Source organism: Wyeomyia smithii, chromosome 1, assembly GCF_029784165.1.
Source record: "Wyeomyia smithii strain HCP4-BCI-WySm-NY-G18 chromosome 1, ASM2978416v1, whole genome shotgun sequence".
Lineage (NCBI taxonomy): Eukaryota > Metazoa > Arthropoda > Insecta > Diptera > Culicidae > Wyeomyia > Wyeomyia smithii.
This window is the reverse complement of record NC_073694.1, coordinates 125,970,097-125,989,577: the sequence shown is the minus strand read 5'-3', so window position 1 is coordinate 125,989,577 and position 19,481 is coordinate 125,970,097. Positions and strand designations below refer to the sequence as shown.

Below are 19,481 nucleotides of genomic sequence, written 5' to 3'. Positions count from 1 at the left end.
AATTACTTCAATTTTAAAACCGGATAAGAACCCAGCTGAAGTTTCAAGTTATCGACCAATCAGTTTGCTTTCTTCAATAAGTAAACTGTTTGAGAGAATTATTCTTAACAAAATGATGTCACAAATCAACGAAAATTCAATTTTTACAAATGAACAGTTTGGATTTCGCCATGGGCATTCCACAACTCATCAATTGCTCAGAGTTACTAATATGATACGAGCTAACAAATCTGAAGGTTATTCCACTGGAGCTGCTCTTTTAGACATAGAAAAAGCATTCGACAGTGTTTGGCATAAAGGTTTGATTGCGAAAATGCATACTTTTAATTTTCCAATTTTCCTAATCAAAATTTTTAAAAATTATCTTACTGATCGAACTCTGCAGAACAATCAGAATTCAAAATCTGATAGATTTCCTGTCAGAGCAGGTGTACCTCAAGGTTCAGTCTTGGGTCCAGTCCTGTACAACATATTCACTTCAGATCTTCCTGATTTGCCTCCAGGATGCACAAAGTCATTGTTCTGCGATGACACAAGCATTTCCGTAAAAGGAAAAAGTCTTCGTGTCATATGCAGTCGATTGCAGAAAAGTTTAGATATTTTTTCTTCCTACTTGCAAAAGTGGAAAATCTCTCCCAATGCTTCTAAAACTCAAATGATAATTTTTCCGCATAAGCCTAGGGCTTCTTTCCTCAAGCCAAACAATAATCACGTTGTCAAGATGAATGGGGTTATTTTAAGTTGGTCCGACAAGGTTAAGTACTTGGGACTAATTTATGATAAAAACTTATTTTCAAAGAGCACATTGAGAGTATACAAGCCAAGTGCATCAAATATACGAGATGTTTATTATTCTGAAAATGATTTTGAAGCATCCTCCTTGGTTTGGTACACTCGAATTACATAGACTTACTGGTGTTGAACCATTAGAAGCTATGTCAAATAAAATTATTAACAATTTTCGACAAAAATCGTTGCAATCCTCAATTGCTACGATAAGCTCTCTTTATAGCCAATAAGTTAGCAATTAAGTTAGTTGTAAGTTTACTTCCCCTTTTCTGACAAGTAGGTTTAAATCCCTACGAATGATAAGTCCTAATTGCGAAAGCAAACAAATCCTAACAATTAAAATTACAAATTTCTAACAGTGTTGAGAAGTCACCATTTGTGATTGGACACACATACTCATTATTTACTAATATTTATCATAAATACTTAAGCTACTAACAAATCCCCCCTTAAAAAAAAAAAGATCCCAGCTCGTCTCATGGTTTGCTAAACGAACCAGGCGGAACACTTTGCCTTTAGAGCCGCGCCGCGAATCGGAAGGTTCGGAAATAATTCAGCATCTTTCGGGCCTTCAAAGGGTCAGCTATCGATTTTCTCCCACTTCCAGTCCGCCACTCGGTCGTCTGTGACTCCTTAAACGATTTTACCACACCACACGAAACATAGTTGTATGAGTGATTCCCAGTTGTCCATCTTATGGTCGCAGTCGGATTTTCTATGATGGCGATTTTCTTCTCGTTTCAATGACATAATCAATAACCATTGGACCGATTGTTATGAAATTTTGCACATGTGAATATGCACTCCACACTCGCTGACTTTCTACCGCCGTAGTGAGAAGCGCCTTGATACTTTTTGGAGAGATCTGATAGCCGGTTCAGACAAGAACCTTCCTAACTTTGCCGTGGTTATTAAGAAGATTTTGACTCTATTACATAGCAGTGCCACGTTGGAGTACCTAGTTGTGAATCTGGAATAGGGAAGCCTTGTAGCACAGCGTTTGGTGTACGATGCAGTACAGGATGCCGGTGGAGTAGACGAAATTGACATCATCTAGTTGTTGATCCCCATCTCCCAGTTGGCTTCGAGGTACGATACTGGACTAACAAGCCAGTCGTCATAGGTTAGAGTCTCGGCTCGGCCCTAGTCACAATATTAGTTTTATAAAAGTTATATGGCGCTAAATATAACCAGAACAGCGATATAAAACTTTGATAAAACCAGTTTTGTTACTTGGGTTACGCTTGCAATTCACATAGCCGACATGTTGAATTGATGAAGGCAAAGAAGAAGGAGCAGGATCAAGATGAAGAAGCCCGAAAGAAAAAGGTCACAAAGCGATAGAAGCCAAAAAGGCAAAACTTCTCGCGGACACCCACAAAGAGACAACACTGATGGATGAGGAGGTGCGTACGCTGCTAAAGTAATGTGTTTGATTCTTATATGGCTGAAGTAAAAACGGTTCCTACAAATTTAAAAAAATACTCGTAGACAAAATCTCCTTTGATTTGATTCCCTATTTGATTTTTGATTTCAATAAGGCTGAACACGTTCAGGAAATAACTTTGATTATATTGGGATGCAAATCGAAAGTAACGCTGTTTAATCTTAACTTGTGGAAAACTACAGAATTCAGAAGTACAATTGACCGGGAAAAATATTTGAACGAATCGGGAAAAACCAGGAAAAAACCGGGAATTAAATTTTGGGTTTTGAGTAGCCACCTTGAGTAAACCCTGTTTGAATAATCCTAGAAAACCAGTAGATCAGTCGTTTGCGTGCGAGAGGCCGCCGCTTCCGATGGTGGGTCGACAGCCAGCTCGGACTGCGGAAACCACGGCGGCTTAGTGCCGCCTCGGTTCCTTGCCCTCGATTATGCATCTTCGCCGCATGAATTGCTTAATGGTAATTATATCCAACAAGCCTTTCAGACTAGTGTGAGTTACACCTAACATCGGAAAATTGCTTTCCGCGGTGCCGTGAGTCTTGAGCACCTAAGCCAAACAAGTTTGCGCGTTTCGGATCTGATAGTTTAGCTGGTCATTGCTTGCGATTAGTTGGAAAGACTAGTTTCCAAATAATTATACACAATAAATGTATGTTGTGTCAACAAATAAATAAAGAGTAGCAGCTTTGGTACCGTGACCACTATTCACACCAATTTGGCATCACGCACTTGGCTATCGTGAGGCAGGTGTTGCTTCTAGTGATTTTGCCTTTCGTGCCCTTTGGAATTCTGCCTTTTATATTTCCGCCTTTTGAAATATTCTGCCATGTGTGTATGGTCATAGAGTTCTGCCTTTCATGATTCTGCCTTTCGTGCTTCTGCCTTTTGTGATTCTGCCTTCTGTGGCGGACCCCTCTCAATTATAGCAGATCATATCAATTGTTACCACAATGTTCTTCAAATATTGTGCGTGAGGTGTCAGTACATTAAGAACAATTATAAATAGAGCAGCATTTCAACTACGCACACGATTGTTCCACCAGAAAAAACACAAAGTCCAAGATGTAAACAAAGTTACCACTAACTGTCAGCAAAGTGAGGTTTAAGAGATTCGGTGAGATGGTCTATATGGACTGTAGTGGTCTATAGAGTTCTCCAAGCAAGATCTCATGAAGAACATAAGCACCATTGCAATCTAAGATAGTGTGCGTAGAATTTATCTCTGTTTATTTATGTTTTGTTCGAGATTCTTACAGCTAACAAAGAAAACTATCTCACTAACACTAATGCATCACACCAATACAGAATCAAATGGAGAACTCTATGTGATGAGAAAGTTAACGATATATATCGTTGTTATCGATTACGATAATTATCGATATTTCACAGGCGGTACACTCGAGCAGAGTCTATGTTTATAATAAAAGTCCCGCAATGATGAAACCAAAGGAACCAAATCAGTGTTAAACGAGGGTACCAATCGAGCAATGTAAATAAACAAGGTGATAATGTTAGGAGTGGATGAAAAGTGTTGTAATTGAGCGTAGTAAAGAATATGTGTTTTTCCGAAGTTTTACTTACACATTTCAATCCAACATTAAACCTGTACACTGGTTCACTCAAATTTAACAAAACATTACCGGTGTAATCTTTCAAAACTGTGTACCTTGTGAAGAATTTCAAAAAATGATATTCGCTTGCATGGTGAAAAACAGAACTGTATAGTTCTTGGCAACAAACGGCACAAAAATTGTGTTGCCGAAACGATAGATTTTCTCTTCGCGCGACTCTATATACACATAGACTCTGCACTCGAGGGCAGGGTTACCACATTTAAATCTGTGTTTTCCCTTGAAAAAATCTGAGCATCTGTATCTGGAACAAAAATATCTGTAAAAAAATCTGTATTGTTTAGACATAAAGAACTTTGTATTTTTTAAGTTTTTATGGTACATAAACAAAGTTTTCAGCTTAAAACGTGTGAGGAGTTGAAAATATGTTCAGTTTGCTTAATATTTAATTAAATAAAATTTGGATTGTTTTTTAAAATTAATGTCAATTTCGGAAAATCTGTAAATCTGTACTATTCGACGAAAATCTGTATATCTGTATATACAGATTCTGTACCGTTACTTCGGCCAAAAATCTGTAAAATACAGATTAATCTGTACATGTGGCATCCCTGCTCGAGGGTGCCAGCAATCAGGGCTGCCAGGTTATTTTCCAAATGTCTTCACGTTCCAATAAAAAATGTCTTCTAACCCGAGATGGCTCGTTAGGACCGACCAAAGACTGAAAAGTAAGCGGCAAATCGAAAACTGTCGAGCAAAAAAAAAGGTCACCACCTCTGCAAAATGCGGGTCATATCCACATCCCTGTCACGAACGTCATCCGCATATACATTTTGCTTTAAGCCATTTTTCTCTGGCTCGATTATACGTCAAAAGGCTGTCAGTGCTTGCGAAACAGCCAATTAAGCACCGTCCATGGGAGATCAACTGTTGCTGCAAGTGGTGTGAAGAAATGCAGAAAACGAAAAACGATTGTTTTGTTTTGAACGTTTTATAGATTTTGTGCAGGACATAAATGGTCACGTTCAAACATGTTTCAACACGTTCCTGACAGCCCTACATTCAATATAGTTAGAAGCATGCAAAAAATCCGTACAGTAACACATGCGGCACAATGAACGGAGCTTGTGGCCATATTTCCAACAGTAGCGCCATCATCATCGGCGGCGGCTTCAGGAAACTGTTGCCATGACATCGGTCTGGTCATATAACATACTTTTCTAATGGGGCTGATTACGGGTGTCACGGTGAGAAATAAGTGAAAAAATCTCACGGTGAAAAAAGTCGCGTGCAAATCAAATGGGAATCACTTTCACCTTGCCTATTACGGTTGTCATCTCACCGTGAAGTGACTCCCGTAATAAGCCCCAATGTCTTCACATATTTTTGAATTGCTCCCATTTGACTTCACAAACAAACATGTATTCGCCACAGGATGAATGTCTTCCATTTAAGGACAAGTCTGCCAGCGATGCCAGATTGGAAGACATGTCTTTAAATGGAAGACATTTACCCCGCACGCTCCTTCAATTTTACCCTAAACTGAGTAACATCTACTCTGTTTTATATTTCCATGCTAAACGTCAAAAACTGAGTAACACTGATTGTTTGAACTGAGTAATATTTACTCAGATTCTCTCCATAGCCGTATTTACTCATTTTTGCGTAATATGTGCGCATGTCAAAACTTTTCAAGCACTAAGAGCAGTATATATTCTGATGCTAATATTCGACGTTCTATCAGTTATTTCTAAAGTGTTACTCAAAGTTGTAAATTCGTTCGAGCCCAAACCATTAACGGAGTCGAAGATTTTAAAATGTACCTGGCATCTCTCGAGAAAGAGTAACCTCACATTGCTTGTATTAGAAGGCCTTTCGAAACAGGTCGAATGTTCGTTGTCGTCACCAGGTAGATTTCCTTAAATGTACCAGATTCAAATTAATGTTTGGAATCAAAATTCCAACAGATTTGCACATGATTACGGACTTCATGTCAAGTACCTTAAATAAAAGATTAAACAACAGTTCCCGAGCAACTGTTAACCGTATCGCTGCTATTTTAAAAGAAGCCGCCAAGGCAGAAGATGTGGAAGTTGTTTGATGTTCATTGGACTACTTTTTATCATTCATGAATAAACAATTGATGATTTGCGTTTAATTGGTGGTTTTTCATTTCAATTGATATTTGAAATAATTCCTTGAAAAATATTAGAATTACACAAGTGGGTAACTTTCACTCAGTTTCGTTGATTTGTGATTAATAGCAACAGAGTAAAATTTGCTCAGCTTCTGACAGATAGATATGTTACCCAAAAGTGAGTAATAGCACAAATACTCTATTTAGAGTACGTCCACTTTTAACGAAACAGAGTGATATTTAACTCAGTTTAGAGTTAAATTAAATGAGTGTGCGTGGTCAAGATATCCTTGTTTGTGAAAACAAATGGAAGACATTGAAAAATATTGTGGCGCCAGCACTAAATTAAAGTTCCGAACTTTCTTCCGACTTTACAAACACATAAAGCAACTGCGTGTTTACACAACATGAACTGCGGGAATGATTTTAATGTATTTGTTTTTGTAAGCCGGACTGACAGCGCAGTGGCGGCTGAGATGGTTGCAGTGTTGCGAGAACAACAAAAATAAGCATCGGAAGTGAGCCTGACTGCCAGTTTATCAGCGACGTTTTGATAATTTTTATATAAATGCACAATATGTGCAGACATTACAAAACATGTGGTTATGTTTTCGATTTCTCAATTTTTTCAACAGGTCGTTTTCAACGAGCCATTTCGGGTTGGCAGACATGTGAAGATATATTTTCTTGGATCGTAAAGACATTTGAAAGAATATTCTGGCATCCCTGGTTTTTAAACCTATTATTGATCGATTAAGTCAAACGAATGATAAACGGACATCCCTACGTGAATGTCAAAATTTTAATATAACGCGAATTCGGTTCATTTTGTAATGTTTGTGTAAAGTCATTTAATTTAAATCTAAGCGATTTCAAAACAGTTTTGTTCAGAGAGTTTGGTCGCAATGGATGCAGTTACGTCAAGCACTGACAAAAGCCTTCAACAAAATCCAGCTGTTAGGCGTCGTCAGATGCGCCAAAAAGTGTTGAATCGTATTCGAAAAGTTAATATCAAAAATAAAACATCAAAATATTTTTATTATTTTACTTACGAGATTGCTGTGGATGTGACAAACAAGCAAAAATCGGATGCGTCCAGTTATTTTTTTAATGGAGAACCCTGCGATGGAGATGAGCAGTTTCTTAAACAAAGTAATTTTTGACAGTGGTGGGCACCGCTAACCAAAAAATTAGCGACACTAATCGCTAATGGGTTAACTGGAAAATTTAGCTCGATTATCGCTAAACGCGAACGCTAAACCCATGTTAGCGGAACTTTCGCTAATCGCTAACTTATTACATAGATTATCATATGACTATATATATTGATATTAAAAACAAACGAAAATGATTATTATTAGGCGTAATTGACAATAAGAGGCTCAAAATTCATAAAACGGTGTTCATACTTGAGGATTTTGTAAAAACAAGCGAAAACAAAAGTGATTTTATTTGTATGTAAATAAACACTTTGAGGAATGTTTTTATAAGAACTCGATTATTACCGAGTTTGCCATAATTTCAAGCGCATTGCAATTTACAGAAGTTTTTGTAGTGCCAGAATTTTAGTTTAGATCACCTTGAGCTTGTTCTTTAAAATGCTTCTGTGGCTTGTATGATACCTTGAATCCCATTCTAGTATGTTCATCATTCGAAGCATTTTGTGAACGCCATTAGCAACTCACAGTTTTAAATATTAGCGACGCTAATTAGCGAGTTAACGGAATGGTGCCCATCACAGATTTTTTAACAATAATAATTTATTAATCAACTGTACTCTATTTTAGTGAAGCGTAGTGTATTTGTTGGTAATTTGACTGCTGGTACGCGAAAATCCGAGATAAAAGAACTTTTTGATAGCTATGGTAAAGTAATGAGCATTCAAATTAAAACTAGAAATGGAAAATCCGTTGTTGGTCGTCAACACGTCTCACTGTACAGTCCAATAATTGTTTTCGTTCAGTACAGTAAAAAAGAGGAAGCGACACTTGTGTGTAACGCGAAAGATGTAAAGTTTCCCGTAAAACTAGCGGATTGCAATTTACAATACGGTAAGATAATACATTCATAAATATAATAGAAAAAATAATTCTTGGATCGGAGGGAGTGTTGTGGATTGTGATTATTGTCGAAAAGATGAGGTGAAAAATGACTAGTGTCATATTTCACGTTTTTTTAGTTGCGGTTTTTGTGATGCTTCTTTTTTACGCGGATTCCGAAATGATTCACACGTGTCGATTTTAATTGTACGCGTTGTCTTGTGTGTATATCTCAGAAAAGTTAGGTTTTATGCTTTGATTGGTGATGTTTTAAAAACTTGTTTTTAATTTGAAGCTTGTTTCCAAAGGTTTTTCTTACACCGGGGCAAAAACACTTGAGAGTTGTATGACTTATGAACACGCATGGTTTTGGTTTTGTTAGACGCTTATGCAATACATAGAAACGCTATATACATCGATAAACGTCGATTAAACAGCAGAAATATTGCGGGAATGAAATCATTCAAACGAAAACCTTAACTTCTTCATTGTCAATCACTAACAATTGTTTCGAGAAACAGTGAAATCAAAAAGCTGGCACATATCCTTGACAATTGAGAGAAACATCATCTCAAACGACCTATTTTTTTTTTCCTTGTAGGAGCTTAAGACCACTGCTACCATTAGTTAGATATATTGTGGTATACTCCGCGTTAATATATATGCACTGTCAGTTCGTTCCATCACTATGGGTATCAGTGACGGTCGCGCTAGGACTTTGCATCTCCCCCCAAGAAGGAATGCCCTCTTTGATAAAGTTTATTACCTTTGTTAGTTCAGCATTCCATACCTCGTTAGGCGTAAGGACACCTTTTCCAAAAATACGCTGTCTTTGCTGAAATAATGCGCCGCATTGGCACAGTAGATGTTCCGAAGTTTCAACTTCAAGATTACAGAAGCGACATATGTCTTCTATCAGTTTACCTATTTTTTTAAGGTGATACCTACTCGGACAGTGTCCAGTCAGTAGGCCAGTCAATGTACTCAGATCAGCTTTATTTGTACTGAGGAGGTTGCGGGTGATTCTACTACAAGGTGTAATGAATAGTTTAGATTGTCTTCGTTGGAAGTAGCCCTCCAGTTGGCACCAATCATCATTGCTTCCCAGCCTCTGAGCTCTGATTTCAGGCAGGATGTAGAAACCCCACAGAATGGCTCCGGTCCGAAGAATGCAGTTGAAGAACCAATTTTTGCTAAGAGATCGGCTTTTTCATTTCCTTCTATACCATAGTGACCAGGCACTCAGTATAGATTTACATAGTTTGTTACAGTCAGTTGTCGTAGGGATAAAATACAATCCCAAACTAACTTCGACTGGCATGTGTAGGCTTTAAGAGCATTAAGAGCTGCTTGACTATTAGAGAAAATACAGATATTGGCAAATCTATATTTTCTAGCTAAACAAATATTTGTGCATGTTAGGATAGCATTTATTTCAGCTTAGAAGACTGTGGGCCACTGTCCCATTGGAATTGATATAATAATTCCTGGTCCAGTAACCCCAGCACCAGTAGATTCACCCATTTTAGAGCCATCTGTGAAAAACAAGAGTGATCCTGGGCGAGTTTTAGGACCTCCTTCTTCCCATTCGCTGCGAGAGGATTCAATCACTTTGAAGGGAACTATGAAGTTAGTCTTGGATTCCATCCAGTCTTCATGCATTGTTACTAAGTTGTTCAGTTGAAAATCTTTAAGGATTCGTGAGTGTCCTTCTAGATCCCCTTCCTGAAGAAGTTTAACGCGTTTGAGCCTGAGAGCCCCTTTTTCCGCTTCCAGTTGCACATATTGATGCAAAGGTAGAAGATACAAAAGAGCTTCTAAGGCTTTGGATGGTGCGCTGGCTAATGCTCCAGTTATTGATAGGCATGCCAGACGTTGTAGCTTATCCAGCTTTTTCTGAGCTGATGTTTGTGTAGTTTTAGGCCACCACACTAATGAGGCATAAGTTATTCTGGGTCTCACTATAGCCAAGTAAATCCAATGAATCATCCTTGGTTTGAGTCCCCACTTCTTACCAAATGTTTTGCTGCAAGCCCAAAGAGCATTGTTGGCTTTTGAGATTGCGTACTCCAGATGGTCGTTCCAGTTAAGCTTATGGTCAAGCATGACACCTAGGTATTTGGTTTGCTTGGATAGCTCCAACTGTGTTTCTCCCAACTTTAGAGTTGCAATATTATACTTTCTCTTTCTTGTAAATGGGATAATGACTGTTTTAGAAGGATTAACATTTAGCCCTTCCTGCTTACACCATTTGAGTGTGTAGTCTAGGGCAGTTTGCATTCTATTAGTAATAGTAGGCCCACATTTGCCCCTAACTAAGATAGTAATATCATCAGCAAATCCAATGACTTCATAACCTAGGTTTGTTAAGTTGTTAAGAAGATCATCGACTACCAGAGACCACAATAAAGAAGATAAAACCCCTCCTTGCGGGCAGCCTCTTGTTGGTTTTGTCGTTAAAGTTGATCTTCCTAAGTTGGCTGTGATTAACCGATTGTCTAACATAGCAAGTATCCAGTTCGAGATGCATATGTCAAAACCCCGATTTATCATAGCTTTCTTTATAGATTCGTGAGAGGCGTTGTCAAATGCTCCCTCAATATCAAGAAAAGCTGCCAGTGAGATTTCCTTGGCATCAAAAGATTTTCTAGTTTTGAAACCAACGTGTGAAGTGCTGTTTCAGTTGATTTACCAGCTTGGTAGGCAAACTGGAATTTGTTCAATGGTCTACTGTTCAAATATGATAATTTGATATGTAGATTGATGATTTTTTCCATCATTTTTAAAATGACAGACGCTAGACTGATTGGTCTGTATGCTTTGGGACTCGTCCTGTCACGTTTTCCAGCCTTAGGAATAAATATGACGCGGACTTCTCGCCATTTACTAGGAATGTAGCTTTGTATCATGCTAGCCCTAAACATCTCTACCAGAAGGGGGACTGTAATATCCTTACTCTTTTGTAAAAGCACTGGATAAATCCCATCCGGTCCAGGGGTCCAGGCTTGAAAGAATCCACTGCCCACTCATTTTTTGACCTCGTGAAAATAACACTGGCTATTTCTTGAACTCTAGTCTTGTCAAACGACCTATGGTCGAATATTGAATATTTTTTATTTGAATGGAAATTTGCACATGTACATTATTGGCTTAGCAAACTGAGCATTTTTCACAGGTGAAGAGTTTTTTAGACCCATGAGTTACTTTGTAAAAGGGGCATATGCATTTTGGCGTAGGTTTTATTTGAAGTATTATAGCTCAGAAAAAATATAAATATAAAATATAAAAAAAGGAAAGCCGTGGTGCATGGTACATTCCGCTTCGGAACTTGACCTCTATTTATAAACAGACTTCTCAGCCGACTGTTCAGTGTACAGGACAATTGCAGGGCTAGCGCTACGATCCTACTGACGACACTGACAGTCTCTCCCGAGCCGAGACTCGAAACCACGGCAACTGGCTTGTTGGGCCAGCATCGTACCTCGAGACTATCTGAGAGTAGCGAACCTATACCTTAGAGAAATGACAAGACACTCACCGTTAAGGCAACTGTCAACATCAAAACGGATAACGGCAATGCAAATTTATACAGCTCGCCCGTTTTGATGTTGACAGTTGCCTTAACGGTGAGTGTCTTGTCATTTCTCTAATGTATAGGTTCGCTATCTGAGAGATGCCTTATAAAAAATACACCCCATAAAAATTTAAAAATAAAAGACATGATTTTTTCCTAAGAAACTTGTAGTTATTACGCAATTTAAAAGTCCAGGGAGGAAAAATGAAAATCAAATTTTAAAGGAAGTTTTTTTTTAAATTATGATTTCGACAGTTAACTAAGGGGAGGGCAATAAAAAAATAACATTGAGAAGAAAAAAAAAATGTGTGAAAGTTACGACGTTTGTAACTTGCATGCAAAGGTGTGTTAAAAATATCACATTAGAGCCCGTTCAATAATTACGTAAGTATATTTTTCCATTTTTTCGATCAATTCACCCCCCTCCATCCCCTGTAAGATAGCGTAAGAAAATTGTTCAGTTCGTAGTCCGCGCGATCATAAATAAAATTTTAAGTTAATAAAGGTAGTTTGCTAAGTGTTAATCACGTGTATCCCATCGATCGATCAACCGTATACAGTCCATTCTAAGTTAATCCGGCCAGGGAATCGTGAACAAACTTTGTGTGTCACGGGTTTCACGTTTCTAACCCACGTCTTATGGTCCATTGATGTGGAACAAGCTTTTCGATTTTAAATGACTGTCTGAATCTTTCAAAAGCATTAAAATAAAAAAAAATTTAAAAATGTTGATATCAATTTTTTTTATATTGATCTTCCATAAAAAATCGGCTTTCATTTATCCATCCCGGAGTTTTTATGTATAATTTTATGAGGCATTGTTCAATCCCTACTCCTCTTTCTCAAACAGTTTTTCTATACAACCAACGGTTTCTGAGCTACAATGAACCAATAAACAATTAACCTATGCTGGAGTGCATACGCTCAGTTTGCTAAGCCAAATACGTGTGCAAAGTTTCATTCACATCAGAAATGGTCGATTAAATTTTTGCGCATTTCCAGGTCTTATGGCGCGATTTTGCTCTAGTAAATTCCGTTTCAGAAAGATCCCATGTATCTGGCCATTCGTCGGGTGCTCTCGTACAGTAGAGGAAGAAGAGGATTTTTTTGGAATATTTGGTTGCTGGGGGAGGAGCTTCTTGGTCCAGAAGAAATTGGTTGAGGTGTAGGGAATTACCTGCCTGCATGTATGCATGTGATCGACAACGCTTTATATTTTAATGCCGGTAACTGAAGCTTCATTCCACCAAAGTCTTTGTCGCTCGCCATTTGTTCCATTGGAACGCGTGCCGGTAATCTGCGCCATTAGAACGAGCACATTTTGCTGTATGCACACAATACAGTGGCAGAACTGATGCAACATACCAAATTTTCGCTGTGATGAACGTGTTGAAGAGCACTACATTTTACTGCAGATTTAGATTTCTCAGCGAGTGTATCCATAGCCACTGACCGAACTTTGTAACCAATGCGTCACAATTAATTTGTATCATTGTATTTATTGAATTTTAAAAATAGATACCTACATAAAATTTTACCACTTTTGCCTATTTACCAAAAGCCTAGAAGAAGATTGCTCACTATTCCTTTGATCAAATCGATGAAGGCCGGGTTACTCCCAGGCCCAGCTGAAGCACTAGGTTTTCGAAGACAAATAAAGGTCTTAGATACGTACGATGAAAAAACGGCTTTGTTCTATTCTGTGGTTCCCGAACAAAACTCGGGCCTCAACAATCCTAAATTCGGCTTTGTCAATGAAAATTTTCTAATTGTATTGAAATACGAATTTTTCTATATTTTTTCAGAAAAAGAAAACTGCGTTAGAATAAATAACGTTGATCCCAAAATAACAAAATTTGAGTTGTTGGAATACTTCAAATGCTTCGGAACAGTTCTCAATATATCACTGGAAACTAATAATGGTTCATTGATACTTACGGACAAAGAGTATGAAAAGTTGGCTTGTGTTTGTTGCTATGTGCGTTTTAGTAGAAGATTTGAAGCTAAAGCAGCTAAGGAGATGAACGGCCTCATTTTTAGGGATCGCAAGTTACGAGTAGAACTAGCTTACCAAAAACACTGTGATCCAAACAGTTCGTATTGATTTAATGTATTTTGTTATCCTGAAGCATAAACCATCTTAACTTATCTTTCAGAAATGAGCAACAATATGCTGAGAATGTTTTTTCAATCAGTTGGCGATGTAGTCGCCTTGGATCAAATTCCACACCAACACATGGGATATGTGTGTTACAAAAATCCTTTGCCAACGGAAACTACAAAACGTCTTAATCAGCGGATATTCCGCAATAAAATCATTCAGTTTGAAAAACTTGACATAGGAAATATTATAAAGGGTCAAAAACAAAGTAAATCTTTAAGCGAACCAGGACACCTTACCATTGGCAGCAATAGCATCATCACAGAAATTGTTGATAAACTTACACCATCATCATCTTCAACCGTAGGAGCCCCTGAGTTAACTAATAAAAGAACAAAAATCAAAACCGTTCCAAAGAGAGTTGGAAATACAGGCAGTGGACTATCAAAATCTAATGGCATAGCGAAAAAGAAAGTGCCTCGTAAAAATGTTGCAACAATTTCGAAATTAAAATCTGTGGACCAAAAAAACATTTTCACAGAGGAGGTTCCACGATAAACCGCTGTTTTCCACCATTCATTGTATTAAAGTCTATATTAATGGCTAGTAACGTATCAGTTTTATCATAAGAATGAAAAAAATCTAAGTGGCATAAACATATACGTTTTGTTACTGAAAAATAAATTCAACATATATTATCATTAGATCACAAATCAATATATTTTTAAACCTCCCCCATCTTCGTGAAATCAATTTAGGTACCGTTCAAAAAGGTTATTGAATAATCCCAACACAGACAAAAAAAGTAAAAAGTGAAATGGAGGAAAAATGCCAACATTTGGTGAAAAAACGCGATACGGTAAAGGGGCCATCCACATACCACGTGGACAGATTTTTAACGATTTTGCCCCCTCCCGCCGTCGACAAATGCCCATATAAATTCTTTTTTTTCTTGTAGGGACCGTGGACATTACACAACCCCCCCCCCCCCCCCCAAGCTGTCCACGTGGTATGTGGATGGCCCCAAACAGAAAAGTGCAACTCGCCTCGCCCGCGGTCACTGACGAGGCGAGCAAAATGTTGTATCAGGGAACGCGAGTGAAACTTGGCTGGTAACAGTTGAGTGACAGAAGAGCTACTCCTCCAAAATCCGACCGACTCGCCATCTGCAATACCAAAATTGGTTAGACGAGTAACTCGCCGCTTGCTTCGTCTTCTTTAATATGAGCCATGCTACTACCCGCCATTTTCTTTCTTATATGGGTGTTGGGTCGTCATTCATTCAAGGGGAGCGAAAAGTGAGTAAATAATTGAATACATATAATGATATTATCAATTGTTGGCAAAAGCTTTTCAACATCAGAAAAAAGAATTATAAGTTTCCATTAAACTCTACTAGAAATTTGAGAAGTAACTGGTACATATAAGCACTAATGATGATTGTTAGTATGTCGCAATCGAAATACGTATTTGTACGGACTAGTAATATTGTAAATATTTACTTCTCAAATTTCTAGTAGAGTTTAATGGATACTTATAATTCTTTTTTCTGATTTCATAAAGGAAGTTGTTCTTTAAAGAGTTATGAAATTAAAAATCTAGAAAATAAAACTACAAGGTATATAGCTAGGGGTTGTATGAAATGGTGACGTAGGACTAAATGTATATATTAAATGCTGCGATAAACTGTTCATAGGCAACACTACCGTTTATATTTGATGATCGTTATTCGCGTTGACGGTGTTGCTGATATTTTTTTGGTTTTTGCATGCGAAAAAGAAGGAAGAAAATATTTTTGCTTTTGTCATCACGCACATTTTGACAGTTACATATGAGTGTTCACGTAGGTGCGAACAGCCTTCGAGATCTCTTTCAACGCGAATAACCCGAATTGTAAAACTAACGATGCATGAATACATGGAAATTTTACCCTAGTAGTAGTTGTGAAAATTCTCATAACTCTTATCTTCAAGCATCTATAGTTCTGAACAGCGAAGGAAAAAAATCACCTCTAGCGATTAATGAATACATATAAAACAAGCCTAGGATGCGTTTACATCGTCGTCAGTATGCGAAAAACAAAGTATCGGTGCTGGTGCACTCTTTTTGCTTTCCTCTTTACGACATATGTCTATTCATTAGTGTACACCACAATACGTGGTTCTCAATGTGCACAACTCGGTATCCCAGTCAGAATTTCATGGAACGCGATTCGGACCATCCGACCCGCTTCTCTCAAAATTCATGCGGGTTGAACGAAATTCGCTCGAAATACACGATCTCTCGCATTGGTGTGTGCGCTGGACGCTCTATTTCTGTTTTTTCGTCTTTCTCTTTTGGCGGGGCATCCCAGTAAGAATTGTCGGGCCGATGTCGGACCAATTCGCGTCCGATTCTCCGATAGATCGGTCCGACAACGGGTGGACATTTGGCTCAACATCGGTCCGATATCGTGCTCAAATGCAACAAAAATGTCGGACCAGGGTTCATTCGCTCCTAGGGGTTCATTCGTCTTCGTGCGTCGCGGGCGAGAGGGAAGTTTAGTTGTGTTTGTTTTGAAGCAAGTCCGGTGCGGCTGGCATGCGGACTTGGTCAAAACAAACACAACCAAACTTCTCCTGCCGCAACGAGATCACGATGGCGGGGTGTGCGATTCAAACCTCATTGTATGCGACGCAGCAACGGCGGTGTGCAGGTTGTTTTGTTTTGATTATTTTGATAGCGCGGTTTAGGATTAGAGCGCTTCATTTATTTTAGGATGGTGCATGATTAATTATTTTTATTCACTATATAAAAATGGATTTACGTAACGCAGATTTCATTGATATTATTCCCGCCGTTACTGAGGTGCACAATAAGCACCATCATTTTAAATCAAGAAAGTAAGCGGTGACATGTGCGTTTTATTGCAAGAAAATATTCGTAGAGTTCGAAGCAATATATTTGTGAAACATTTAGGGTTTCTTAATACATATATGATATTATTCACATAATGTAAAACGTGGCGACGGGGCTGTGCTATTTATACCTAGTGGTGTGCGATGTAGTAACGGCGGTGTGCAGGTTGCTTTGTTTTGATTATTTTGATAGCGCAGTTTTAGTTTAGAGCGCTTCATTTATAGGATGGTGCATGAATAATTATTTTTATCTACTATATAAAAATTAATTTACGTAACGCAGATCTTATTGATATTATTGCCGCCGTTTCTGAGGTGCACAATAAGCACCATCGTTTCAAATCGTTCTAAATCAAGAGAGCAAGCAGTAACATGTACGTTTTATTGCAAGAAAATATTCGTAGAGGTCGAAGCAATATATTTGTGAAACAGTTGGGTTTTTTTAATACTTAAAATTGTGATACCATTCAAATAACCTTAAACGTGGCGACGGGGCTGTGCGATTTACATTTCATTGTGTGCGATCCAGCAACGGCGGGGTGCAGGTTCTTATTTTGAATATTTTGATAGCGCATTATTAGATTAGAGTGCTTCATTTATAGGATGGATCATGATTAATAATTTTTATCTACTACATGAAAATTAAATCCCTTAACGCAGATCTAATTTATTTTATTCTCACCGTCCCTGAGGTGCACAATAACCACCATCATTTTAAATCGTTCTAAATCAAAAAAGTAAGCGGTGACATGTACGTTTTATTGCAAGAAACTATTTGTAGAGTTCGAAGCAATATATTTATGAAACATATAGGGTTTCTTAATAATAAAAATTGTGATATCGTTCACATAACGTAAAACGTGGTGGCGGGGCTGTGCGATTCAAACCTCATTGTGTGCGATGCAGCAACGGCGATGTGCAGGTTGCTTTGTTTTGATTATTTTGATAGCGCAGTTTTGGATTAGAGCGCTTAATTCATAGGATGGTGCATGATCAATTATTTTTATCCACTATATAAAAATGGATTTACGTAACGCAGATTTCATTGATATTATTCCCGCCGTTACCGAGGTGCACAATTAGCACCATCATTTCAAATCGTTTTAAATCAAAAAAGTAAGCGGTTACATGTACATTTTATTGCAAGAAAATATTCGTAGAGTTCGAAGCAATATATTTGTGAAACATTTAGGGTTTCTTAATAATAAAACCTGTGATATCATTCACATAATGTAAAACGTGGCGGCGGGGCTGTGCGATTTATACTTAGCGGTGTACACTTGTACAGGTAGCTTTGTTTTGATTATTTTGATAGCGCAGTATTGAATTAACGCGCTTCTTTTATACGATGATTCATTATTAGTTATTTTTATCTACTATATTAAAATGAAATTAAGTAACGCAGATCTTATTGATATTATTCCCGCCGTTTTTGTGGTGCACAGTAATTACTATCATTTTAAATCGTTCTAAATCATAAAAGTAAGCAGTGACATGCACGTTTCGTTGCAAGAAAATATTCGTAGAGTTCGAAGCAATATAGTTGTAAAGCATTTAGGGTTTCTTAATAATTAAAATTGTGATATCATTCACATAACGTAAAACGTGGCGGCGGGGCTGTGTGATTTATACCTCGTGGTGTGCGATGCAGCAACGGCGGTGTGCAGGTTGCTCTGTTTTGATTATTTTGATAACACAGTATTGGATTAGAGCGCTCCATTAATAGGTTCACCGATGGTTCATGATTAGTTATTTTTATCTACTACATAAAAATGGAATTATGTAACACAGATCTTATTGATATTATTCCCGCCGTTTCTAAGGTATACAACAAGCACCATGATTTTAAATCGTTCTAACTCAAAAACAAGCGGTGACATGTAAATTTTATCACAAGAAAATATTCGTAGATGTCGAAGCAATAAATTTGTGAAACAGTTAGGGTTTTTTAATAATAAAAATTGTGATATCATTCACATAACGTAAAACATAAATAAAACCTGACTTTTTTTCGTTCAACCTTCAACGTTCATCGAATTATATTCGAAATTCAAAGCGATGGCATGTGTTTTTTATATCGATATTCAGACGAGATATTTGAGGAAAACAACAGGTACCTGATTACTAAAAATTGAGATATTATTCACTACATAAAACATGCGTAATTCGCCTCAAACTCGAAATTCAAAGCGATGACATATAGTGATTTTTTTACATTAAAATGTTCGGTAATGCTTAGGAATGGAATTTGGGAATATCTGACAAATGAAGAAAATATGGAAATATGTACATTGCAAATAATTTAATCTGAAAAATAAAAAGTGATATATTATTCATATAACTGCGTAGACATGACAGACAATTTTAATCACATCAAATCGTTTGATTCGAATGTGCACGCGAAGTGATGTTTTTGAATATCCATATTTTACGCACCGATCAGGTTTTTTTCGCATTTTTTCACGAATTTTTTTTACGCAGATTTTCGAATTAAGGCGGTTTTTACGCGATTTTTTACGCTAATGCGACATGATGCGCATTGTGCATAAGTTAAAAAAATCTAACGTCGCAAGTCATTGTTTTTGGTTTTCAGCTGGAACGGTATAATATATGACAAATAAATGAGTGCCGCACATCTCAGACACATGAAGCTATTTTCATCAAATACGTAACTACAAACATTGTAGTAATCGTGACTGATCTTGCAGATTATTAGACCTAAACTTAAGAATGATAGAAAACACCCCCAAATGGTCATCCCATATCAACTCCAGCTGCCATATTTAATTTTGTAATGGTATTTTCCGGTTTCTGGCGAACAGCTCTTGGTGGTCAAATACAATACAATCTTAGTATTTTCAGAAACAAGATTATGCCCAGAGGCCAGAAATCATTCCCAATAGCAATTTCGAACTCCAAGATGACG

General features: G+C 37.6%; 2 protein-coding genes across 2 annotated transcripts in view; one reads left to right on the top strand and one right to left on the bottom strand.

The window, feature by feature from the left end:
* Positions 1 to 19,481, bottom strand: part of LOC129723146 (uncharacterized) — a 425,361-nt gene that overhangs the window by 104,997 nt on the left and 300,883 nt on the right. The window lies entirely within an intron of this gene.
* LOC129723002 (uncharacterized) lies at positions 6,718 to 15,630 on the top strand. The gene is made up of 4 exons (XM_055676957.1): positions 6,718 to 7,096; positions 7,732 to 7,995; positions 13,363 to 13,650; positions 13,714 to 15,630. The coding sequence occupies exons 1-4, from the start codon at positions 6,850 to 6,852 to the stop codon at positions 14,214 to 14,216; spliced, it is 1,302 nt and encodes a 433-aa protein (XP_055532932.1). The 5' UTR covers positions 6,718 to 6,849; the 3' UTR covers positions 14,217 to 15,630.